Here is a 26,169-nt window from a genome sequence, read left to right as displayed (position 1 = left end):
AATCACGCGCAGCAAGGGTCGAGTCTGGTTCTTACTTGGACGTGATATTTCCTGGCAATAATACCAGGTGTTACATAGGCTTGTGCTTCGGAGTGGCCAGGAGATGACGATGCAGAGTGTCACCACTCAATGCGTGTTTCCTTCCACATCAAGGTCAACCCAGTAAAGTGTGACCCAGACATGCAACAATTGATCGACTTGGATAAAATTGACAATTACGCTCACAATATACGCATCGAGTCACGTGTCAAAGAATCAATTATTTAAGATTAAAATAAATAAATATACGAATATAACCTTAGGGTCCGTCCATAAATGACGTCACGCTATTTTGGACGATTTTTGACCCCCCCCCCTCGTCCCCCCAAATAAAACATACTTCAAATCGCTTTAAACTATTGTCATTGTAGTGCGTATTTAATGTGGCGCTGCACTCATGTTGTAGGAGAAAATATTGATTAAAAAGTCTATTCAATTAAGTAGAACGTGTTGTCTATATTTATTTAAAGTTGCGCATTTTGATGTGACGTCACATTTCTCACCCCCCCCCGTCACACATCGTCACAAATGTCTGACCCCCCCCCCAGGTGCGTGACGTCATTTATGGACGGCCCCTTAGGTATTTAGAATGAGCAAGGCGGGAACCAATTAGATAGTACAAAAGCGATAAAAAATAAAGTATACATTTTAAATCGATTTTAACTGTGGGAGTTAGCGGATGTTTAAAAATACGGTATATATGTGTGCAATAACAACAGCAACCTTGGAATAGTCTTGAGAGTACAGACACTTCAAAAGTCACGGCACCTGATACACTACATTTTCCTCTTCTTTGGTTCTTTCGGTAAAGTCACGTAGAATGATAATAAAATAATAAATTGATAAAATAAAATAACACAATAATATTCTCACGACGTTACATTTTGTATATATCATCTTGAGACGAGCGGGCAGCCCGTCCTATGAACAGGGGTGAGGTGACACTTACATGTCACTCACCAGACCCTCGTCAGACATTCACCACACAACTGACGCTCAGCAGTCATCAACTCACCTAACACCCTCACCAACGTCTGCAATCCTCTTCGGGTAAGCCGTTGGGATGCAACGGATCTCTGTGCACTCCGCCCTATAAAGGCACGAGCCTATCCGTTGTATGATTTGTCACGCACCGTGATATTGTAAACGGTAGAGCGTATACACAGACGCCTGGGCGGATAAACCGAAATTAACGGTTGGTTCAAAGGTAGAATTTTAACGAAATGTAAACCTCGTTTTCATCAACTACACATCGTAAAGCTTTCAAATAGCATATCGTTTATTGATATTAGGGGAGATGTCTAGGAGGAGTTATACGCACAAAGATAAATACAAGATTCTAAATTAGCCTCTTGTAGATATTTGTTTTTCAAACAAACTTTAATCAATAAGTGTGGCCTTGAAATTAAATATATCATAGGCGACGTTTCGGACAATGACCTGTTTTTCATTGCACAGCAATAATTAATCTCGTGCGTTTGCCCCATTGTCAACGCAGCATCACAAATTAATTCGCTTATTATACAGATGTTCCTTATTGTGCTTAGTCACAAAAACGAATACTAACTTTACAGCCCTCCAATCCACTGCTGGACTAAGGCCCTTATCGCCACGCCGGGTGGGTCGTGGGGATTTGGTTTAACCATACTTTAACCACGACTGGTCAGTGCTTTGGTAATTACTTCAAAGAGAAGTCAGCTGCAGGTAAATGGTATACACAATAATTACAAACATATATGGGGGGGGGGGGGTGGGGGGGGGTAACATGTTGTATACTGTACTGTATACCGATATGTTAATATATTCAGTATATTAAAAGTAAGTACAGTACTCGTTTGTTTTAATGACACACAAATGTAATGTCATAAAGACGGCTTATATCACCTTACCCACAGGCAATGTTCTGGTGACAATGGTGATTGTAAGGCAATACGCGCGTGGGTGCGAATCTTTGTGTGCAATTCAGTCACGCCACGCGTCTAACTCATACACGTATAGAATTGTGACCCACACATCGTAAAGAAGACGGGTACGTACGTACGTTCAACTTCTTTCACACCGTACGTGGCCAACCGTGCTCATCGGAGGTGCGGTCCTTGCCTGACACATCTGGCCGTTCACAAGCAATCCCGACTCTGCTGATAAGACACTGGTGTGCAAACCTGTCAACCCATCCGGTTTAGCCAGTATTCTTGGACAGGGAAATTGAGTTTTGAGGTCCATACGGCGTACAGACGTTTCAATACGGGCACAAAAAAAATGTTGTGTCTATTTGTTTTCTGTCTCTCCCTTGTGATGGGACTTTGTCGGATGAACTTTGAGATGTGTAAGGGGCACGGGGTGACCAATAAGGTCTGAATTGGTCTGTAATAAGGCTGGGCATTGATAAGGGGTTGACAGGTAAGAGTTTGTTTAACAAGTAGGCTTTCGCGACCAATATTATTCATAATAAACGTTTTTGGTTCTTTCGGTAAAGTCACGTAGAAGGGAAACAATAAAATAATACTGGAAAAACCACCTCTGCGGTACAAAATTCTACTCACCTGGTATCGATAATCAAGGGTATTTCCCTGTCCCCAGACGACTTGCTTGTCAGTTTTGATGTAGTTTTCTTATTCACCAAAATTCCTGTACCTGACACCATCTCAATCATTGAAGACTTGGTTCATCAAGGACTGAGGTACCCCCCTAGTGAGACACTGTATAACTAATACATACTTCACTTGGAATGGAACTTTCTACAAACAAACTGAGGGCACCCCAATGGGCTCCCCCCTATCTCCGGTTATAGCCAACGTTTTCATGGAGAAATTTGAGACTGGCGCCATCCAGACTGCCACTCTGCGCCCAACCTTATGGAAGAGGTACGTGGATGACACTTTTGTCATCTGGCCACATGGCCGGCCTGCTCTAGACCAATTCTTCGACCACATCAATTCCATACACCCAGCCATCAGATTTACCATGGAAGTTGAAAAAGATGGCAAGCTACCTTTTTTGGATGTCCTAATAAAAAAGAGACCTGATGGTTCAATGAGCCACTCTTTCTACAGGAAAGCTACCCATACGGATGCTTACCTGAAACCGGAATCCCACCACCATCCATCCCAGAAGAATTCCCTCATCAAGACTCTGCACCATAGAGCCCAATGCATATCCGACCAGGAACACATAGCCAGTGAACTCAAGCACGTACACCAAGCTCTTAAGGCTAATGGTTACTCCGACTACACAATCCGCAAAGCTATCACTCCAACCATGAAGAAGGACCCTCTTGAGGATCCTTTCAAAACCATCACTTTACCCTACATTGCGGGGATCACAAAAAAGATCTCCAAAATCTTGAATAAACACAAGATCCAGGTCCGATTCAACACATTACATAAAATCCGTGATCTGGTTCCGTCTGTAAAATATGTGATTCCGGACATACAGTACCCTGGCGTCTACAAACTAAGTTGCCTCTGTGGTAGTAGTTACATTCGAGAAACCAAACGACATGTTTCGGACCGCATCCGTGAACACAAAGCAGACCTTAAACACGGGAGGACCAACACCTCGGCTGTGACAGATCACTGTTATAATTCAGTAGGCTCACATGACATTGACTTCTCCAAGACAGAGGTTCTTTGCAAGCCATCTGGCTACCATGAGAGATTCGTTCATAAGGCTATCCACATATACAAACACAGAGACAAATTCAACCGAGAAGATGGATTCTGGCTTAGCAATCATTGGAAGGATTTGATAAACAATTTCTGGTCTTAATTGATTGTTCACGCTTACGGTGGCTTTCAGACCGCATCCATTATTTTCGTCTCCCCCCTCCTCTTTTCCGAACATAGATGGACTCGTCCATCTGAACAAACTGTCAATTCGCTCTCCGTGGTGCTAACGTTAAAAAAACGCCACTTTTTGTAAAATTTTCTTGCTGTGGTTTTCACACCTGATGATGATTGCTTGTGTTGCAGTCGAAACGTCGTGAGAATTTTATTGTTTTATATTTTTATTATTTTATTGTTTCCCTTCTACGTTACTTTACCGAAAGAACCAAGAATATGAATCCCTGCAGTCACGAAAGCTTTAAATAAAATTTAAACGTTTTTGGATTAGATTGCGTTATTTATAAATGTGTCGTAACGCTCTACCACCCGACACGGCCAAACAGTAAAAAATGTGTCACGTTTACAAAAGACTAATAGCTCACTACTCTAGCCCACCGGTGTGTTGAAGAGTGATTCAACATCATTTACAATTTTTTTGAGTACGACGTTTTGCTGGTAATTATTACATCCAGCATCATCGGGCAATTTTCCAGAATAGCCTCACTATTCTACTTGCTTCCGAAACGTCGTACTCAAAAATTATAAATGATGTTGAATCACTCTTCAACACACCGGTGGGCTAAAGTAGTGAACTATTAGTCTTTTGTAAACGTGACACATGTTTTACTGTTTGGCCGTGTCGGGTGGTGGAGGGTTACGACACATTTATAAATAACGCGATCTAACCCAAAAACGTTTATGATGAAGTAAGAGTTTGTCGAAACCGGTCCAGAGTTTGCTTAGATTGAACCAATGTTGCTGAAATTACCGCATGCACTTTTCCCATACTCCCTGGTTGGTGTGGCGGGCTATGTGTAAGAATACCATTGTATTTGTATGTGTCGGGACAGATGCAGTATATGGAGGAGATATTATGTCTCCGTATTTGCCGTGATAGAACACTAGTAGGTTTTAAGTTACCTTGTTTTTTTTACGGATCATTGTGTGCGAGTTAATGGACCTGAGATAATACAAATATATAAACACGCAGCCATACGACACTGTTGGGCCAAGTGCTGTTAGCGAGTAGCAGCTATGAAGGTCGGTACTGTATGACACGAGGGGGTTGATGGCCAGCACCACGCCCGACCGCCTTTGTCTCCCCAGTGGCGATGTTTACACATGGCTACACTACCGGTCCCCGCAGATGCAGCCATGCAACTCCATGTCTGGAGCGACCCTCTGGAGGACATTTAGCTTAACCCTTCCACGCTGACAATAGGTCTTGCAAGAGGTGGGGGATACCCACACTTTATCTCACCACTGTGGTGAACCCATTTACACTGCTGGGTTGGGACAGAGGCCCCGCGGGAGGGATTTTTTTTTAAACAACAACTTGCACCTTTGTTTCTACTGCCACACCGGGAGATCGAATCGAACCTTTGGGTTACAAGTCCCGTGTGATATAGCCATTACAGGACTGCAGCGTCCAACTTGCAAAACATCTTAACAATAATACATGACTACGATACAGGTCACATCCCACCTCCATTGAAAGTTTGGAGCTAATCATGATAATTTCACATTCATATGACGGTGACCAGTACCGTCCACAACACAATAATACTAACGGGGTGTTCTCTCTCGGCCAGCGGGCTGAGTTCGTATCCATGTTAAAGTGATGAGCTCGTGACGATACTTCCAGATTTCTGTGAAAGTGACAGTCCATCAACGATGAGTATCCTCTCCATGAAGGGCTTACCGAAGCTCAGTCAGGGGGTATAAGTCCATTTAAAAACCTTAGATAACGAACCGTCCTTATGTTAACTGCCTCGCCTGATACACAGGAGATGTTAACTACCTCGCCTAGTATACAGGAGATGTTAACTACCTAGCCTGGTACACAGGAGATGTTAACTACCTCGCCTGGCATACAGGAGATGTTAACTACCTCGCCTGGCACACAGGAGATGTTTTTTTCCCCCTTCCACATTTAGAATAAACAATCACGCGTCTGTAGAAGTATTTGGCTGCTTCTAAAGTGTCCGACATAAACTTGCGACGGCCAGGTCGCTTCTGAAAAAAAGAACTGCGTGGCTCAAATAGAACGGGGGAAGTTTATTTATTTATTTACTTATTTTAAAAGTTTACTTTCGTTTATTCCACGTTCCCATGACGGGAACCGGTCCATCCACAACGAACGATAAATTTACCTCTCGCCACCAGAGCGCGGCGCTGTTCGGGGTCCGGCTTCGGGAGCAACGCGGCTTTCGTTCTCTCCGCATCATCAACAACAACACAACAACAACAACAACGAGGGGAAGGAGAAGCCAAGCGGGCATGCCCGGACAGTCCAAGGAGAAGAAAGACGAAGCCCACGAAGAAGAAATGGATCAAGAGTCGCCCGAGAATGAGGAGAGTTCGGACGAGGAGAGCGGCAGCTCCACGGGCTCCGAGGAGGAGGAGGACAGCTCGGGTGAGGTGGCTAGGAAAGGCGCTAGGCATCGCGGCGGCCTACTCGGGTCACCTTTATTCTGTGTTTAATATTGTTATATTTCGCAATTGCAATACGTTCACGTGTCCGGTTTTAAGTGTTTGTTTTTGCGGTCTCTGTGTGTGTGTGTGGGGGGGGGGGGGTTGTTCGGCGTTTGCTCGGCGTTTGCTTTGTAGAGACGGGATGTGGCGGCTGGATGTGGTGTTAAAGTTGCAAGTGTTGATTCTGACAGCCCGCGTTGTGAACGCTACGGAATACAACAACATTTAAACGCTTTACAAGTTTAACGAGTTGCCGAATGTTGGTGTTAAACGTTAGGGCGTTTTGTTTTAAGCGACTGATGTGCTTAACGTGTCTGTAGATTGTGTTTTATAAACTGCACATCGAGGAGCGAGGATCGCTCGCGCAGGCTTGGCTAATGGAATTCCAGTCATCTGTCGATCATCCGTAAATGCATTCGCACACGCAAGTGTCGTAATGTTGCGGCAGAACGCTTAAATCTATCTTTAGCTTCACTTTCGACGACGATTTTTTGTCGTTGTTATTGTTGCTGTTGCTGCGCGGTGGCAAGGATTACGGCAGTGGATTTGTTGAATCTGTGCGGGAGTTTTAAGCGTTTCCTCACGCGCTGAGCCAAACTCTTAACAACGGAAATCATAAGACATCACTATGTAGCAGAGAGACCCTTCCTGAACACGAACGAATCTTGAGGTTCAGTGATCTGCTCTTCGTCGGTGCAAAAGGGTCATTACTTGCTTTCGTAACACAATGAGTCTGTCCCGGGTAGCCTCGTCACCATCATGAACTTGATGAACTTGATCATCATCTCAGATCTTCATTATCACGCATTGGTGTGTTATGAAGGCACATAGCACTGAGTATTTTGAGATGGAATATAAACAAACGTCTATCGTCGCGTTATCCGTTTCCAAATCCAGCTTCACAATTATTCCCCACTATGTTAATTGTATAATATAGCCAGCATGATTTGCGTTTAACTCTTCCCTCTTCGATGATATGTTATTTGTGGTTTCTTATTATTCAGGATTCTGCCCGAGGGCAGGTCCATGGCTCAAGGACCCCTCCTGAAGATTGCATTCCACTTGTTATTGAATGCAATGGAGATAGTTGAACTATCTGGCCCTTGCCTTCATCATCATCAGCAGCAGCGGCGGCGATTAGGGGATACCATCGCCAGATATAGTTTAACATCATGGTCAGGACTGAGTTTTTTTATTTAAAGCAACATCAAATCAAAGTACACACATTCGTGTTTTGTTAAGCTTCTGGCAGTCTCAACCACTATGTGTCCATATTCCTGTAAGAGAATGCGTCAGCTGTTCGCAAAAAAAACAAGTTACCTATTCGTGAAGGGGCTTCCCAGGGTTCGTATGAGTAGACGAATTTTGGCTGCGTACAACTCACCTGCTTTATTATTTGTGTTTCACGTGGCAGACATGAACGAGGAGGACTACGAAAGGCGGAGGACCGAATGCCTCAGTGAGATGTCTGATTTGGAGCGGCAGTTTTCGGACTTGAAGGAACAGTGAGTGCGGTTGTGAGAAATAAGTTCAACATACATACATACATATAATATTCCGTGATGTTGCCTGTGTCCTTGTAAGCTCGAGTGGGATCGCCGTTGTTGTTTATTCATAATGCCTATAACCAAATCACCATGAATGCTTCCCATCTCGTCAGATGTCGGATGTTAAGTAGTCTTGTGCCTGGATAGTGCTTGGATGGGTGACCGCCATGTACAGCAGATTGTCATAGGCCACCGTGGTTGGCTGTGCTACAATGTGGACAGCGGACGGCAGTGCAGGATAATCCATCACCCTCCTGCGATTGTGCTTGCAGCTTTCGCGGATGTGCACTGACCAGCGTGGTGAAGTAGGGTTAAACAACCGACAATGATCGATCTGTCAAATAGAGAGGCCCGGATCGAACAGTGGTCTGACAAAAAGGGCTATGCACACAGGGTGCACCAATGTTTGAGATATTTTATAAATGGAAAAATGCAATATACATTTATTATGATACTATTGTTATTTATATGCAATAAATTATATTTCTGAAAATGAGTGACTTTGTATTACAGTGGAAAGAAACAATTTCCCCGCTCAGAAATGTTTATCTTGTTGTACCATTGTCTGAGCATTTACACACGTTATTTATAATATCACTTGCTGCATGAGGTGATAACTTGGTTTCTGGGTATGCTGGAGATTGACAATGTTGCTTTTTTTTGCAACTCTGCCAGGCTCTACCGGGAGCGGATAAGCCAAGTTGATGCCAAACTTGAGGAAGTGAAGACTGGGAAGGCGTCCGAATACCTGGAGCCACTTGCTGCTCTGCAGCAGAACATGCAGATCCGGACTGAGGTGGCAGGTGTGTCATTGAGAGGCAGGCGCTTGTGAATGAGTCTTGTCAAGGAAATTAATGCCGACCCTATAGATGTGGAGATAGAAACCTAGTCTGGCACCGCTGTTCCCACAGGTTTTTTAAAATCCAAACATGGAGCAGATTGTCGGCCAATCAAAGATTTTCTTTAAGTTGCGCTTACATGTTAGTGGTCCTCTCCACCGTTTCCTTATTTAGCTTTACATGTATGTAAGATTAAGGGGATGCTGCTTCTTTGGTCTTTGTGAAGGGTTAGGGTTTATGCTCATTGTTAGGAGTTGGGGTGTGGGGTCAGGATTAGGGAGTAATGGTAAAGGGATATGTTTTATATTTCGGTTTTAGGAATAAGGACCGTAGTTCCCAAGGCGACTTTGCTTACCTCACATCTCTTGGGACCACTTACTTCTGTACACTCGAGTGTAATTGCATCAATTTCCTTAATGGCAAAACTTTCTATCATAAAAAAAATTGAGTAATATGATTTGCATATGTTAGCGTGTGTTGTACAACTGGTGGGGAGCGGCAGTGTAGCGGTTAGCGTGCTGCGCTATTAACCTGGCGACCTGGGTTCGATTCCTGCTCACGGCCAACACCAGTGACAATTATCTGAACCGGTCCTGGGCCTCCCCTAGGTCGAATCCGCCTCAAATGAGTACCCGGTGCGATATGTAAACATCGCCACTAGGGAGACAAAGGCAGCCAGGTGTTGTTTGTTGGCCACCCACCTCCTCTTGTGCCGTGCCGGCCTTTATAGGTGCTCGCTAACAGCACTTGCCCCTACAGTCTGTTAAGACTATACGGGGGATCTTTATCTTTGTACAACTGCTCATTTCATATATCTTGTTATTTTGGTAAAATACAGTTTTCAATTAGTGTGGTGAGTTTGCAAAGTGATGGTTTGCTTTTTGGCATATCAAGACATTTCATCTGTATTTGTAACCATGGAAAAATCTTGGTACTGTATCTGCATAAGCTTAATGTTAACTCCATAATCATTGTTAGCTACTTAACCACCATCTTTGCTCAGTGTTCATCTCTGTTGGTTTGTGGGCCCTGAGCCAATCGCTGGAAATGCCATATTTCTGTGACAGTTATTATAATAACTATGTCATTAGCAAATATGAGGTGGTTGAGATTCTTAAAAAATTGGTTTATTATTGTGCAAATTAACACTTTTTTGTTTTTTATTTCTCAAGGGGTGTACAAGGAATTTTGTTTGACGGTCGTCAAACACAAGTACGAGTGTGAGCTACAAGGTGCACGTCAACACCTAGAGGTGAGTTGAAGTTGTGTTTACGTACGAATATATTGCGTGCTTATATTTGCTTCTTTGCACTGACAGTATCACTTATGGTGGGATTCAATGGACATTTATTGTGGTTATCATTCTTTTGCTAGAGTGAAAAACTTCTGTTGTATGACACGGTCCAAAATGAGCTGGAGGAGAAGATCAGGCGTTTGGAAGAGGACCGCCAGAATGTTGACATCACCTCTGGTAAGTCCTCATAGCGGACTGGAATGTTACATCTGCGCAAAGGCTGATTGCGCTTCACACTGTACAATGTTCTTCTGTGTTTGATGTGCCACGTGTATTTACCTCAGTGTTTCCCCCCCCCCTAGAACTCTGGGGTGACGAACTCAGAACGAAAAAGAAGAAGAAATTTGATCCATTTAATCCAGAGAAAAGAAAAAAACCAGTTACTGTTACTGATATCCTTTTAAAGCTGTCTTATGCTAATTTATATCCTGGAGGTATGTTTGGTATTTTGTTGTTATTTGATAATCACAGCCTATATCAATCTACGATTGAATGAAGGCCTCCCCATGTTGTATCAATAATGGGAGTTGTTTGGCTATACCTCTCCACGCTGTTTGGTACAGGTTGGTTAGCCGGGGGTGCCCAGGACTAGTTCAGCCGTAGTTGGGAATCAAACTCCAGTCTCTGGGTTAATAGTGCTGTGTATTAGCCAATGCACCATTGCTGCACTCCTGTATTGTTATACATTATATCACTAATTGTATTTTTAGCATTCTGTAACTTTATTTTCAAGTAATCTCCCTTTGGTTTTGTGACTTGATAAACTCAGTGGAAAATTTTCAATGTGCAGTGACCAGTTGAGCAACAGAAATATTTTCCATGTTTTTTTCAAACAGCTGCATTGTGCTTTGGATTGAAGGTGTCCTTACAATATCCATCTTAATTTCTTTAACATTTTGCACGTCCATATATCGTCTATATGCTTTGGGACAGTGAGATTCTAGAAGACTGGACGACTATCAAAAAGATAACGGTACGGTGTTTTCTCATCATATCATCTGTATACCCTGCATAATTTAATACTACCTGATTAACTGCCATATTAATCCATGTTTATTTTAATATTTTCACTTGCAGGGTAAAGCTGCAGTGAGCCAGCCAAGGAGGAAACCTGATGGTGAGGAAAGTTATAAATGAATGCATATGCTTATAGTAGTTGTTTTCACTATGACTTAGTGATATTTTAGTACAACGATGACCAATGTGCCTAAAGTAAATGTTGTTGGTCATTGTATTCTACTTGCTATGACATGGATCAGAAACGTGGACATTAACTCAGACAATGGAACAAATACTGAATGATGCACAAATAATCTTGGATAGGCGTATACTTGGAATTTCACTGAGAGAAGTAACCCATGGATCAGAGAACATACACATGTTACAGACAACGTTGGCATTAGACAAGTAAGTGGACTTGGACAGGACACGTCGTTGGAAGGGATGAGGGCCGACGATCGAGACTAACATTGGAGTAGCAGCCAAAGGAGAGCACGCCGAAGAGGACATGCACCGTAAAGGTGGAGCGGTGGCATTAGGCTGTGTGCAGGAGCTTGATGGATTGTTGCATTGTGAGACAGCACAAAATGGAGATGGCAGGGGAAGGTATATATCCAGCAGTAGATAGAGCAATTCTGCTAATCATGAAATGCCTTTAATTACTGGATCTTTTACCAGCATCACAGACAACGTCCCTGAGCATTTAGAATTCTGTGTGCGATGCTGATGCTCTCCAAAGTCAGACGTCCCATTGTTGCCATTAGTGTATGTGGTTGGCTGCTTTGATTATTTCTCTTCATTTACTTGTACTCTACGCCTGTTCCCTCGTCACATCCAATGTCCTTTTCATAGCTTGTTCTGCCGCATCGCTAATGACCACGATGATTTGGTAATGTGGAAAGGTGTTGGCCGGGCTACACACGTGTGATTTCCCATTAATTTCTTGCAGTGGTGTTCAAGCAGGATAAGCACCAGTACTCGGCTCGCTTCGAGGAGGGGAGGCTGTTCTACGAGGGTGACTGGTATGGCCGGGGACACAGTATCATCATCGACACCAAGGACGATTCTCCAATGTTGTACGTCAAGCTGATCTCTTATTATTATATTCTTGTCATACGGCCGATGTACATGCAAAGCAGCAATTACAATGTCACATTCAATTGGTCAAGCCAGATATCCGCGTCAGGAGTCGCGGATTGTATCGCTGTGATGTCTCCTTTGTATTTGTGGATCGGGCATTGTGTTGTTATGTATTGTAATTATTGTTATTTGTATTATGACGGTTGTAGACCACAGGCCCCATTGCCAAAAATACCAAGTAGCTATGAACAATCATCCCTATTGAAGGTGTAATAGATAAAGGAAAGTTAAGACTTCTTGAATTGAGCAAGGGTATAATAACTTCAGTCCACCTGATAGACTGATTCCTCCTCAATAAGGGTGGAGGAGATTAAATTTTGATTTAAAGCTTTCATGACTGCAGTAATTCATATTCTTAGTTTTTTCGGTAAAGTCACGTTGAAGAGAAACAACAGAATAACAAAATATATATAAAACAATAAAAAATTCTCACGACGTTTCGACCATAACTCAAACGGTCATCATCAGGTGTGTCGGTTTGCATAAATGTATTTTGAAAACGGCATATCTATTTATTTATTTATATAAAAAAATTAACGTTTGCGTCACGCGCAGCGATTGGCAGTTTGCCCAGGACCAGTCCATCTATTTTTTGAAAAGAGGAGGGGGGAGACGAAATCTGTTTCTATGTATGCTGTCTGAAAGCCACTGTAAGCGTGAACAATCAATCAAGACCTGAAATGGCTTATCAAATCTTTCCAATGATTGCTAAGATAGAATCCATCTTCTCGGTTGAAATTGTCTCTGTGCTTGTATATGTGGATAGCCTCATGAACGAATCTTTCAAGGAAGCCAGATGGCTTACAAAGAACCTCTGTCTTGGAAAAGTCAATGGCATGTGAGCCTACTGAATTAGAACAATGATCTGCCACGGCCGAGGTGTTGGTCCTACCGTGTTTAAGGTCTGCTTTGTGTTCACGAATGCGGTCCGAGACATGGCGTTTGGTTTCTCCAATGTAACTACTACCACAGAGGCAACTTAGTTTGTAGACACCAGGGTATTGTGTGTCCGGAATCACATCTTTTACAGACGGAACCAGATCACGGATTTTATGTAATGTGTTGAAACGGACCTGGATCTTGTGTTTATTCAAGATTTTGGAGATCTTTTTTGTGATCCCAGCAATGTAGGGTATAGTGATGGTTTTGAAAGGCTCCTCAAGACGGTTCTTCTTCATGGTTTGAGTGATAGCTTTGCGGATTGTATAGTCGGAGTAACCATTAGCCCTAAGAGCTTGGTGTACGTGCTTGAGTTCACTGCTTATGTGTTCCTGGTCGGATATGCATTGGGCTCTATGATACAGAGTCTTGATGAGAGAATTCTTCTGTGATGGATGGTGGTGGGAATCCGGTTTCAAATAAGCATCCGTATGGGTAGCTTTCCTGTAGACAGAGTGGCTCATTGAACCATCAGGTCTCTTTTTAATTAGGACATCCAAAAAAGGTATCTTGCCATCTATTTCGACTTCCATGGTAAATCTGATGGCTGGGTGTATGGAATTGATGTGGTCGAAGAATTGGTCTAGAGCAGGCCGGCCATGTGGCCAGATAACAAAAGTGTCATCCACGTACCTCTTCCATAAGGTTGGGCGCAGAGTGGCAGTCTGGATGGCGTCAGTCTCAAATTTATCCATGAAAATGTTAGCTATAACTGGAGAATGGGGGGAGCCCATTGGGGTGCCCTCAGTTTGTTTGTAGAAAGTTCCATTCCAAGTGAAGTATGTATTGGTTAAACAGTGTCTCACCAGGGGGGGTACCTCAGTGTTTAGTCCTTGATGAACTAAGTCTTCAATGATTGCAATGGTGTCAGGTACAGGAACCTTGGTGAATAAGGAAACTACATCAAAACTGACAAGCAGGTCGTCTGGGGACAGGGAAATACCCTTGATTGTCGATACCAGGTGAGTAGAATTTTGTACCGCAGAGGTGGTCTTTCCAGTGAAAGGACGCAGGATTTCAGACAAAAAACGAGCTAGTTTGTAGGTGGGGGAGCCGATAGTAGAGACTATGGGACGAAGGGGTGTATCTACTTTATGTATTTTTGGTAAGCCGTATAATCTTGGTGGCCTGGCAGCAGAAGGTTTCAACGAAAACTGTTTAGATTGATCAATTAATGCGGTTGAATCAGAAATTATTTTGTTGGTTTGTGTGACGAGGCTGTTGGTGGGATCTCTTTTTATTTTTGTATAACTACCATCGTCGAGTAATTCTTTAATTTTGTTGTTGTATTCTATTTTATCCATGATGACAGTAGCATTGCCTTTGTCAGCTGAGAGGACTACAATATCATTCCTCTTTTTTAATTTATATAATTAAAAACGCTCATCTTTGCTGAGGTTGCTAGCTGGCATCTTAGCGTTTTTGAGGGTTGCAGCGATTTCAGATCTTGCTACGTCTGCAGCGATGTGACCCAGGCCCCTGAGAGCAACGTCTACTTGGGCAATTATATCATTAACTGGTATGTGTTTAGGTGTGACTGCAAAGTTTAGACCTTTAGCTAAAACGGATTTCAGACCATCGGAAATATAACTGTTACTGCGATTAATTACGACTTTATTAACGTCTAACTTTTTGGTGTGTGGGTCCGGTCTTTTGTTGAAGAGGAGGTTAAATTTGGAAATCAGGTTTTCCTTACATTTGGTCGACATAGTAGCAGCTGAAGAGGCAGTCATATTGTCTACATGTTCCCAATCCGATGTGGACATTGTTGCCGTCAATGCTAAGTGTGATTTGTAGAGTGTCTTGTCTAACTGATCTAGTTCGGTGCATATAAGTCTGATTTTTTCTGAGATAAGAGCTAAGCTAGTTTTGAAAAGAATTCGTTTCGCATTAGAAGAAGTTACAGCAGCAGAGGTCAGTGTAAATGCGATTGGTATTACCCCAGAGTCGCGGCATCTCTTCAGGAAGGTGAGAGACTCGATCAGCTGAGCTTTCTTATCCCGGAGTTTGTTGAAGGATCTTAAAGTTATGTGAAAACCCTCCCCATAGAGGCGATTAAATTTTGATTTAAAGCTTTCGTGACTGCAGTAATTCATATTCTTAGTTTTTTTGGTAAAGTCACGTTGAAGAGAAACAACAAAATAATAAAATATATATAAAACAATAAAAAATTCTCACGACGTTTCGACCATAACTCAAACGGTCGTCTTCAGGTGTGTTGGTTCGCATAAATTTATTTTTATACGAGTACAGAAATGTTTTTCCTTCACAACAGTGAGCGAAAGTGTACACGATAGCCTCACCAACAGCATACTTGTCATGGTGGTTAATTGGCCACACTTTACCACGTTAATTGGTGCGGGTTGTTGAAGTTGGGGAGCATTGTGGCAGTAATCCAATAGAATGGATGTTGCTTTACTGCCCTCTGCTGCCCACAGTGTAGCCCCACAATTAACTTTTTTTTCCATCACCTCTCGTGATATTCATGTATTTTTTGGTCATCCCTCATGTTATGCGCAAGCACGGTGGTGCAATGGTAACGTTTATTCCTCGCAGCAAGAAGGTGCTGTGGTTCTGTTCCCTACTCGGGCACCTTTCTGCGTGCTTTTTATATGTTTTCTGCCTGTTTGCATGGGTTTTCCGTGGGTTTTCCAAGTTTCCTACAATTGCGAACAAAAAACATACTATCTAGCTGCTATTAGCCAAAACATCCCAATGCTGAAATATTACCTGCAAATGACTCCAGTAAGAGTAGCAACATCACCCCCCTGGTATGAAAACTTGGAAGGACCTTGCTGAGTAGAGTCTCGACACTCGTCGAGGTCTTACTGGGTAAACAAGTGTAGTATCAATAATGATGATGATAAAATCGCGTGAGGTTTTTATTATTTGCACGTTACTATAACTAATGAGTTTTTTTTTGTATTGTGCCTTTGCTGTTGTAGCGCTACGATAACAGCCATCAACACCCTGGAGGTGTGGATCAAGCGGTCGGACAACAGCAAGTCAAAGCTGTACATCTCTCAGCTGCAGAAGGGCAAGTATACAATCAGGCACGCGTAGCCGCCCGCCTTACAAGCAGATTCCAACTCCTCTGCACCACGCTGGAGCAAAACAGAAAAAGGACGTGAATTTTTAAAATATATAATCAGCGGTGTTTCCTTGTCTTTTTAAAAAAGGGTTTGTGCAAGCCCAGTTTTTATTTTATTTGCGTGGGCTATGGAACTTCCCAATGCAGCTGTGCTGTGCAAAGTAATTATAAACGGACAACTTTTAAACAGCTAACAAGACAACATCAACTCGATAAACAAAAACAGATTTCCTTGCAGGATTTGCTGTTATGCCATTTTTAGGGAATGGGAAGCTGCATGTGGGTCTGTTTTGTTAATAACTTATTAATAAAAGTTATAATCTTAATTTTAAATGAACATAGGTGTAGGCTAGCTTGAATAAAATTTCGTTTGAAAGTATACAGCAAGCATTGTAATGGTTTTTACACACGTTTTTTTTAAACGTAAATATCTTTATAGCCTTTTTCCAGTTCTGTGTTTTTTGTAGTTGTGTACAGTATTTTTTTTAACAACAAAACCCATCCTAAACTCATTCCTAAACCGTTTTGTCATTTTTTTTGACAAACCGTTGGGAATATACAAGCAACTACAATGCATTGCAATGGATTGTAGCTTTAAACGCGAGGGTGATATAGTCCTACCCTTGGCTGACGTGACATCGTCCAGTCAAGGTGAAATGATTGACCAAGCTAATTGTGGAATGCAGTGCATCGCCGAGATGATGCTATTTGCGTAGACGAGGAATGTGACGGTGTAGATTCATCGGTGAAAATCGATTCTTGCGCTCAAAAGTACACGTGGTTTGCTGTGCGTGTGAGAATTGGATGATTTTAGATTAACATAAATGATATTAAAATTATATTCCAATATTGCATTTAGGCAAACGGAGCAGACAGAAATGTAAAAAAAAAGTGGAAAAAAGGAAACATTACAAACGAGACAAATCAGGATCTTAATTTTTTTTTTATCGAATGACGACCACGAATCGTGACAATTCATCAAATCGCTGAGAATAAAAAAAAGAATCCCGGAGAAACAACACCATCGACGTTTTCGATACGATACGATCGAATCGCCACCCCGAAACCGCGGCAATTGAACAGTTGCACGCCCTTCAACGACACATTGCCTTCTGGGTAATCCAGACATGCTTGATAAGGCAAAACGTTTGGACAGTAAATGTTATCGCATAAATGATATAAAAACGGAAACCATTTTGGCAGACATTTACACAAAACAAAAAGGAACCGTATTTTGAGCCCGATTCACACGTTGCCTAAAGTACTTTTCATCCAGTCTGTGACGAAAATGTGGCTGTCTGAAGCAACACGGCCAAAGCCTGTTAAATACGAACATTTATTTGCTGGAGACATCATGAAAATTCGTACACACCAATAGTCGTTATATCCACCTTTGTGTGTGTTTTGGTTGCCTCATCAAGGTGTGAACCTGGCTCGGCATTCATACAAATACTGCACGTTTGTTTAATTCAACAACGTTTTACAGCGTGCTACTGTGTGTGTAAAATACAAGTGGCAGTTTCAGCCGAGATGGTGGGGTTTTTTCCCTGTCAAGTTGGCGTTGCGTTTAGCGTAAGTGCGTGGCTGCACTGTTGGAGAGAAGAGCATGGGAACGTTATTGCTTGCACTCTTGTGTTGTATATTAGACGATGTACATAATGATTATGTCTTTGAAGAATGTTTGGTGTGAATCATTTATTTCTTTTGTTTTTGCAATGTACATTGCTTTTTTTTCGCAGTCCTTGGAAATGGAGTTTGATACCGGCATGTTATTAGGCAGGTAGCAAAAATACTTCATGATCAGCATTACATGCAACACTCGCATTGCCATTGAGGTGGATTTTATTTTTACTTCAAAGTGAAAGCTCGCATTTGGCCCGTTCGGAATCTTGAAATTTGGTGGCAATAAGATGCTATACAAATCCAAATTAAATTGTATTGTCCTGCAATTTTTATTATTCTTTTACCAAGAAGGGGTCATGGCTTCATCCCATCACCAAAATTCTCATCTCGACCCGATTCCTGGGCTGGATATTATCTCTAGCTATTATGTGTCAGACTTAAGTCCATTGTAATGTCATCTATTTCCTAACTTCACTCTTAAGTAGAACAGCTAGCAAGGCGTAAGTTATAAAGCCCCGAATGGCTCATGTCTGCCCTGTGTTATAGTTTTACATTTTAAGAGGATGTTTCAGCACAGTCATTATCGACTGTGCACCCCACTCAAGGGCAGTGGGAGAGAGGGAACAGATGATTAAAGAAGAAATGTCACTGATCATGATTGTGGAAAAGTAAAGCTTACCAGATTTCTGGGAGGCTCAACCAGAACATGGGCTGAGTCAACTTCCTCCCTCCTTCAGACCTGCCCACATATCAATAGCGACACTCATTCACCCACTAGCTGCACTCACAGAGTGAGTTTCCTCACTCCGTGCCCCCCCACTCCTCTGCCAACCCTGCCCTATACCCAGGCAGTCCTGCCCTATGTATCATGAGTCAAGCTGGGAACCAGAATACTTGAAACCGGGACAAAATCTCTGATTGTCACAATCGTTTGGAACACTGGGACAACCTTTCTGAAACCAGGACTGTCCCTGCCTAACCAGGTCATTTGGTAGCTTTTTTGCAAGTAAGAATGTGATGAGTGCCAGCGTAGATACATTACATAAGGACGAGAAACCCTGTTTTTCACGGTTCAATTCCAATTGTATGTGGCCTGCGTTCTCCACTCAATTCCCTGTTTCTTGGTCACGTGCCTTGATTTGGTTTTCTGAGCCTCGTGAATTCCCGCAGAGCACTGGAACCTGTGCTCTGAGGGAGGACACAGTAATGGTTGGTGGAGGGACGTTTTGAATCGCCTAATATTCACACATTACCATTTTTATTATTATTATTATATAAGGCTGCAACAACTGGTCTGAAGGGCAGATTCATTGATAATGCAGCTCAATAGGCGTATTACCATTTACTTTCCGAGTACAGAATGACTTGACATGAAGGGATGTAACTAGTTATTTTCATTTAATAACCTCTCATACAAAACATTGAGTCCTGGAACCTGTTGATTTAAATTATTTGAATAAACCTTTGCAGTGTATGTTGTACATGCTAACAGTACCGCTCCGTGCCAAACATGTATAATCGATTTACATAAAGAAATTACATAAACGCAACAACTTTACAGGACGATTATCCACTTTGTGACATTCGACATTGTACGAGGTATACCCAAAAATAATGCCTTTATTTTTTGCAAAGGTAATACAAAATGTTTGTTATTTAATTGTATGAATGTCATGAACATTTTGCTTTTTTAACTTTTCTATTTACTCTTGTACCAATGTCGAGCCGGAGCCAGCCGAACATCACTGTTGAAGGATTTACGAATATCTAAACTTTTGTTCTCTTGGTGATATGTCGAACCACATTTGTCACCTGGCAGATGAAACCCTCTTATAACACCATGGTGCAAGACCAAACATGACCCTGAGAAACCCTCGGTGGCCATTACAGAGTTCATTTGGACTGTTGCCCCCAATCCACCTCACCAGCCAAGACCTGGCACCCTCAGATGTGTGTGTGTGTAACTCGCTCCTCTGTGTGGACATCATTTTGAAAATGATACCGCTGTACTGGATGTTGTCCACAGATGGTTGAGTCCGCTTGTGCAACGTTGATGAATCCTTCAGCTGTGATACAATGCTCGCCCTTGTTCAATAACAGCACAAGAGTAAAGGATGGAGACTTGAAAATTAACTAACTGTTCGTGAACTTTACGTGAGTGAATATATGTTCAAATCAGTTCACGGTAATATGTTTATGGGAATAGGCATTGCATTTTTCGGCCATCCCTCCGAATATTGATGTTGCTCCTGGAGAGAAAAGCACCGCTCTTGTTTATGATATTGTCACTGTAGTTTGAGCTTCATGATTTATCACTGATACTTTGTTTTTTTCTTCGTTCAGTGTTTTGATTCGTTAATTTGTTGTAAATTGTATTTGGTTTGTGGCGTTGCCAATGGTTTTGGGTACAGCAAGGGCTTCTAGTTACGTGTACATACGGCCGAGTAGTTGATTTGGTGTATTTGTCTTTTTAGATACTGACATGGAAGCATATTTGAATCTTTACTATGAGAATAATAAAACTTTGAAACGTATTTTACAATTTGGCATTTGTTTTTTTAAACGAGTTTAAGCATTAAGTTTTGAGCGTAAGAAAAGCATTTCATTGTTTGGAAATGTATGCGGTCTTTGACGTAATTTCATACGGCCCTTGGGTTCATGAGGCCGACCACCTCGAAATGGTCTGTGAATAATATCCACTGCAAGCAATGAGTGAGCAACGTATAAGTAAGAAAATGGCAGTGATGAGAATGAAACTGGCACTATTTGGATACTTGTAGGATGGACAACACCAGGAAAATTAGAAGTGTGTTGTTTAGAAAAATAGAAGGAACTGGAAAGAGAGGAAGACCTCGCAAAATGGCTTAACGACGACAATAATAGATTGGTGCCGGGAAGATGTGGCACTACTTAAGCATATTGGCATGAGACAGAAGCAAGTGGAAACAAATGACAAATATATTCTTGGTTCTTTTGGTAAAGTCACGTAGAAGGGAAACAACATTTTTTTTTGCTGTGGTTTTCACACCTAATGATGATTGCTTGTGTTGCAGTCGAAACGTCGTGAGAATTGTATTGTTTTTATTTTTATTATTTAATTGTTTCCCTTCTACGTGACTTTACCGAAAGAACCAAGAATATGAATCCCTGCAATCAAAATTACAACATGTGCAGTGCACACCGACGGGCTATCTGCCCATGGATCATGATGATGATCATTGGCATCCTAAATGGGTATTAGGGGCCGTCCATAAATGACGTCATGCACCTGGGGGGGGAGTCAGACATTTGTGACGAGGGGGGTGTTTGAGAAATGTGACATCACATCAAAATGCGCAACTTTCAATAAATATAGACAACACATTCTACTTAATTAAATATACTTTTTAATAAATGTTTTCTCCTACAACATCAGTGCAGCGGCACATTAAATACGCACTACAGTGACAATAGTTTAAAGCGATTTGAAGCATGTTTTATATATTTTTTTTGGGGGGGGGAGAGCTTTGTGACGTCATTTGAGGGGGGGGGGTCCGACTTTTTGTGACGCCGTGTGGCAAGGGGGGGGGGGGGGTCAAAAAATCGTCCAAAATAGCCTGACGTCATTTATGGACGGCCCCTTATAGGGGAATATTTTTTTACACTTGGCAACACTTTCAAAATGTATTACGCTCCGTCACCTGTTTTATTGAAAATAGTTCTGGTACATATCATCAATGCATACAGCCCTAGCCTGATGAAAGTTTGGCATCAACGAATGTGTAGTTTCCTGCCAAAGATATTTGAAAGTTGTGTTCGGCGTCTTCGTAAGGAAAATGCCCTCCACCCTGGCTTGAGTGTTTGGGTGAGTTATAAATCAGGTACACCTGCCACCCAGAGACTGAATTTAACCACTTTGTATGTATCTATGTATTTTTTACTTATTTCGCACCATACGTAGACAACCGTGCTAATCGCAGGTGCGGGTGGCCCCGTTTATCTGGCAATATGGCCCAGCGGTAGCACATTCGCAGTTCGAATCTCAGCAGATATTCACAGTTCGAATCCCAGCAGATATTCAGAGTTCGAATCCCAGCAGGCCACCATGGTTATTAGTGGGGTGTGTAATGACCATAATGTACCGTTTGTGTCACAGTTGATATTAAGGATCCTCTGGCATCAAGAGTAAGCCATTGTGTGCCAGCGTCAGGGTCAACATTTGCAAAATGGGAAATATTACTCACAAATTACTCAATTGGGATTATACGTAGCAATCATCGCTGCTTACTGCGAACATTTGGCAGGACCCGTCTGCAATAGTCAGGAGACTTGGTGAGCCCTTTCTGGATAAATCTTGAAAAAAAATGTATAGGCATGTAACGATATCTTTATTCATCCATTCAAATTGATTCTTATGCCTGTGATGTGTGCATCGAGTCATGTGCATGTGAGAATTATGATTCATGGAAATTATTTACCAATGTTACATCCAGGCTAATAAACTGTACATACATAACAAAAACAGGACACGAGATAAATAATTTCATTTATTTTAACAAATGTTCGAACGGACTTCCATCAACACTACTGCATGCATGAATTTGCTTTTGAAAATGAATTTAGGACTTTTTAACATGACTGGTGTAATTTTTTTACATCCATCAAATTGATTTCGTATAAATTAATTCAGGGTTCTCGATCGAGTTTTGTAAACGACGGGTTTGAGGTGACCCTTCCACAGGAAGAAGACAAATATAGAGAATAATAATCATATAAATTAATAACTTTAAGTATAAACAATTACAATGTTTTAATGCCAGTGTCAAAATAAATGAACTAACCCTTTGTGTCCTGACTTTTGTTCGACCCTGTACATAGATATTGGATGAAGTTTTAAACGGGGCAATTCCTCATTTCTGAGGGTGGGTAAAGGGGATGAATTGTTACATTGCTGCCTCTATCCCAGATGTAAGCTGAATTCCGTTCTGTGTCTCCATACAGAAGTATAAATAGTTTTTAGTACAGCAGCCTATTGGCTTTCCAGACCCATATTATCAAGCAGCATTTAAGCGATAAAAGTGGACTCGTTTTGACCTCGTCAGCATAGACATGCTGCTGAGCTACCGCATGTAATTTGCAAGATCACTCCGTATAAACTATGGGACCCCGTTAGACGCAAAACAAAAAAAAGCAATACGCGAGTTTGTGTTTCCATTATTCCACGTTCCCTTCTTGTGCTACCCTATCCGCACAAGCAGCAGAGCCTCTCCTACTCAGGGTGGGTGGTCTGTTGGCGGCGGTGGTGGTGGGGGTTAGAGAGAAGCCTTGCTTCCTGGAAGCTTGAGCCTGAACCCTTTGACAATGGGCGACTTTATCCACTTAGCTCGTTCCTGCATTAAATCGTTCGAAAAAAAACCCGCGTGGGGTTTTTTTGGAAGAAAACATTGAAGATGATAATTAGATAAGTGACCCTTTCATTTTGTGTTTTTCATGGCTCTTCGGTTTTTTTGTGTTTGTGAACATGACATACATTTTCGTTGCATAATATTCACAGGACGGAGTAAACATTTAAGTGGTAAGAGTGGGAAATGTATGTACGTTGGCCTTCCGCACCGTGCGTAGCCAACTGTGCTAATGTTTGTATGTATGTTGAACTTCTTTCCCATCGTACAGAGCCAACCGTGCTAATCGGAGGTGTGGGGGAAGGACAACAAACTACACACAAAAAGCAGTTCTAAAGAAATTCGTTTTCAATCTATATTAAAAAGTTAATGGTTCCAGTGGCTTCCTAATATTGGAAGGAAGAGCGTTCCAGACGGCCGGTTGTCGAGACTAATAACGATCGTGTCAGCTAAAGGAGTGACACGCCTAAGAGGGCGTCCATCATTAAGAAGGAGTGATGAACTCAGCTCTTGTGCAGGTGCCACACGGATTGCTGCATCGTGAGACCATAATTTAGGGAGGCCTTCGTCCAACAGTGAATCGAGGATGGCTGACGATGATGAAGTTTTCCTTGATTAAATAAAACATGTAAATTCGTCAGTGGACACATCTTCAAGAAAGGTTGTATGGGCAGTCCACTGCATTTAAGATAGCGTCGTCGAGTTTTACCCTCTTTAGACCTCATCAGCAAGCTTCTACAGGGCAGCGTTCAATCGCACTACATATCCGTGTACATTTGGCCGTGTTATTCCCGCATACGAATGTAGGTTTTCACCAGGCACTCTGGTTTTCCTCCCACACACAAAACACTCGATACAAATTAAATTGGCCAAACTTCTCAATGCATGACCCTCCTGAAAGAGAGTCTTGAGACTCAGCGGAAAGGGCGGGGGATCCTTCCTGCATTGCTTAACCATATAACGACGGTGCTGTTATGAATGATCACTGCCAGGTGTCCTTGTGTACAACGGGAGAAGATACATGCATCGTATTTAAGTTGGCATCGGTCAAGGCCCTTCTCAATGCCACGGTGACGAGATGTTAACTCCCTTGCCTGGTATACAGGAGCTCGTGGGTTCGATCCCGACCCTGACCCCTGTATAGTTGGAGTGTGTGTGTCTCTCCCCCTTTTCGCGTGGATTTTTCTCTGGGTTTTCCCTCCACGTTTATAAACATGCGTTTAGAGTACTGTATTTGGCTGCTATACATTTCCACATGATAAGCCACTTCGTTGAGCAATCAATTGTGGCCAGGTCAAATTTAAAAAAAACCCCACCGTCGCACGTGCGGGTTTGCAACCAGAGCTATGCAGATGGTTGTGACCGCTCGAGAGACGAAGAACCACACGGACCCATGCTGTACAGGTGCGGTACAAACAAAGGTGTAACCTGCAACGGCGCGACCTTCGCAAGCTTTTGTGAGCACATTTAGACGCGCATGTTTTTAGCTGATGGATGGTTTATTTTTTGACAATGTGGAGCTGATGTGCGATGCTCTGAGACGATGGTGCTGGAGGTTTGAAGGTGGTGTGTGAAATGTTGTGTTGTGAATTTAGCACACTGATGTGGCTTCACCTTAAATGCCTTTGTCACAATACCTCTTTGACTTTTTGCCATCGTGGTTCATTTTTGTGATGTCGGAGTCAATTCGCGATGTTTTTTTTTAACGACGGTGCCGCGAGCTTACGGATGTGCTGTGAAATATTGTGTTGGGATTTTTCACACGGCTGTGACGTTGCCTCAAATGCCTTCGACGCAATCGCTTTTTGACTTGCACGGTATAAAAGCTTTTTTTACTTTTAATATTTGGTTCTTATTTGAACTTTTAAAAATCCGTGCTCAGTATCACTGCTAGGATTTCCATATCCAGTTTAAAAGGTGGTAAAATGATAGAAAACGAATTAAGAGGTGGCCTCGTGACTCCGGCTCCACTCAAATCCTGGCTTTGAATCAACACGGTTCCCGAGTGTTGTGAATTAATGGTTTCCGCAATATTAAACTGGGTTTTTGTACTTGGTGGGTGGAAGAGTGTAGTGCCTCTAGTATGGGGATAAAAAATGTCACTTGAAGGGAGTTCAGAAGTAGTTCATCAATATCTTCTTCCACTGTCCATTCACTAACACGGGGGGTAATGCACCTCTGGTTGCGAGAGATCCGATTGGACACATCGTCTCGTGGCATGACACCGATAGCATGACTGAAATTAAATATGGAGAGTACAAACAAAAAAATTATCCACGCATCCATCATCTTCAGCCATGATCTATCCACTGCTAGAAAGGGGCGCCACGGTGGTGAGATGTTAACTCCCTCGCCTGGTGTGCAAGAGGTTCGTGGGTTCGATCCCCAATCCTGATGGCTGTATATTTGGAGTTTGCGTGTTCTCCCCATGGTCGCGTGGATATTTCTCCGGGTCCTCCGGTTTTTCCGTCCACATTTAGAATCAACATGCGTTTAGAGTATTTGGCTGCTATACATTTACACTTGATAAGCCACTTCGTTAAGCTATAATGTGTGGCCAGGTCGCTTTTGAAAAGAGCTAAAAATCTTCGTGGCCTGACCTGGTAAAATGATTTTTTTTATATATATACATAGAAGGCCTCCCCAAATTATCGCCACCTCTCACTGTCCTACGATAATGAATAATAAAAACTTTAGTGAATGTAAACAATAGAACGAATGTAAACAACAACAAATGTATTTATACACGGTGAAGAATGATGACGTGACAGCTATTAAAAAAAATATGGTACTTTATTTTAACCAGTTGAAAATATTGCCATTAAGTACATTTTAGCTAAATTCAGTGGAATGTTTGATTCAGCAGTATCCATCAATCGATTCTGGTTTTTAAATGTGATACAATATTCCAATTGTGAAGCCGAATAGAAAGTTAACACGAGCAAAACTAATTTAAGTTCGGCTCACAGCTGCTAATT

At 42.2% G+C, this 26,169-nt stretch overlaps 1 protein-coding gene across 1 annotated transcript; it reads left to right on the top strand.

The window, feature by feature from the left end:
- Positions 1-6,030: 6,030 nt before the first annotated feature.
- Positions 6,031-16,673, top strand: LOC116948362 (breast cancer metastasis-suppressor 1-like protein). The gene is made up of 10 exons (XM_032964966.2): positions 6,031-6,279; positions 7,753-7,843; positions 8,561-8,688; positions 9,897-9,976; positions 10,099-10,195; positions 10,321-10,410; positions 10,921-10,991; positions 11,096-11,135; positions 11,967-12,093; positions 16,042-16,673. Exons 1-10 carry the CDS (start codon positions 6,144-6,146, stop codon positions 16,157-16,159), a joined length of 978 nt encoding a protein of 325 aa, XP_032820857.1. The 5' UTR covers positions 6,031-6,143; the 3' UTR covers positions 16,160-16,673.
- The last annotated feature ends 9,496 nt before the right edge of the window (positions 16,674-26,169 follow it).

Source organism: Petromyzon marinus, chromosome 33, assembly GCF_048934315.1.
Source record: "Petromyzon marinus isolate PM22_M1 ecotype Great Lakes invasive population chromosome 33, UKy_Petmar_22M1.pri1.0, whole genome shotgun sequence".
NCBI lineage: Eukaryota > Metazoa > Chordata > Hyperoartia > Petromyzontiformes > Petromyzontidae > Petromyzon > Petromyzon marinus.
Note: the sequence above shows the minus strand (reverse complement) of the source record. Positions and strands in the feature narration are given on the sequence as shown.

Coding starts and splice junctions, on each gene's coding strand:
- LOC116948362 (XM_032964966.2), top strand. CDS start 6,144: ATGCCCGGACAGTCCAAGGAGAAGAAAGACGAAGCCCACGAAGAAGAA. Junction 9,977..10,098: donor GTGCACGTCAACACCTAGAG/GTGAGTTGAAGT, acceptor TTCTTTTGCTAG/AGTGAAAAACTTCTGTTGTA. Junction 10,992..11,095: donor CGACTATCAAAAAGATAACG/GTACGGTGTTTT, acceptor TTTCACTTGCAG/GGTAAAGCTGCAGTGAGCCA.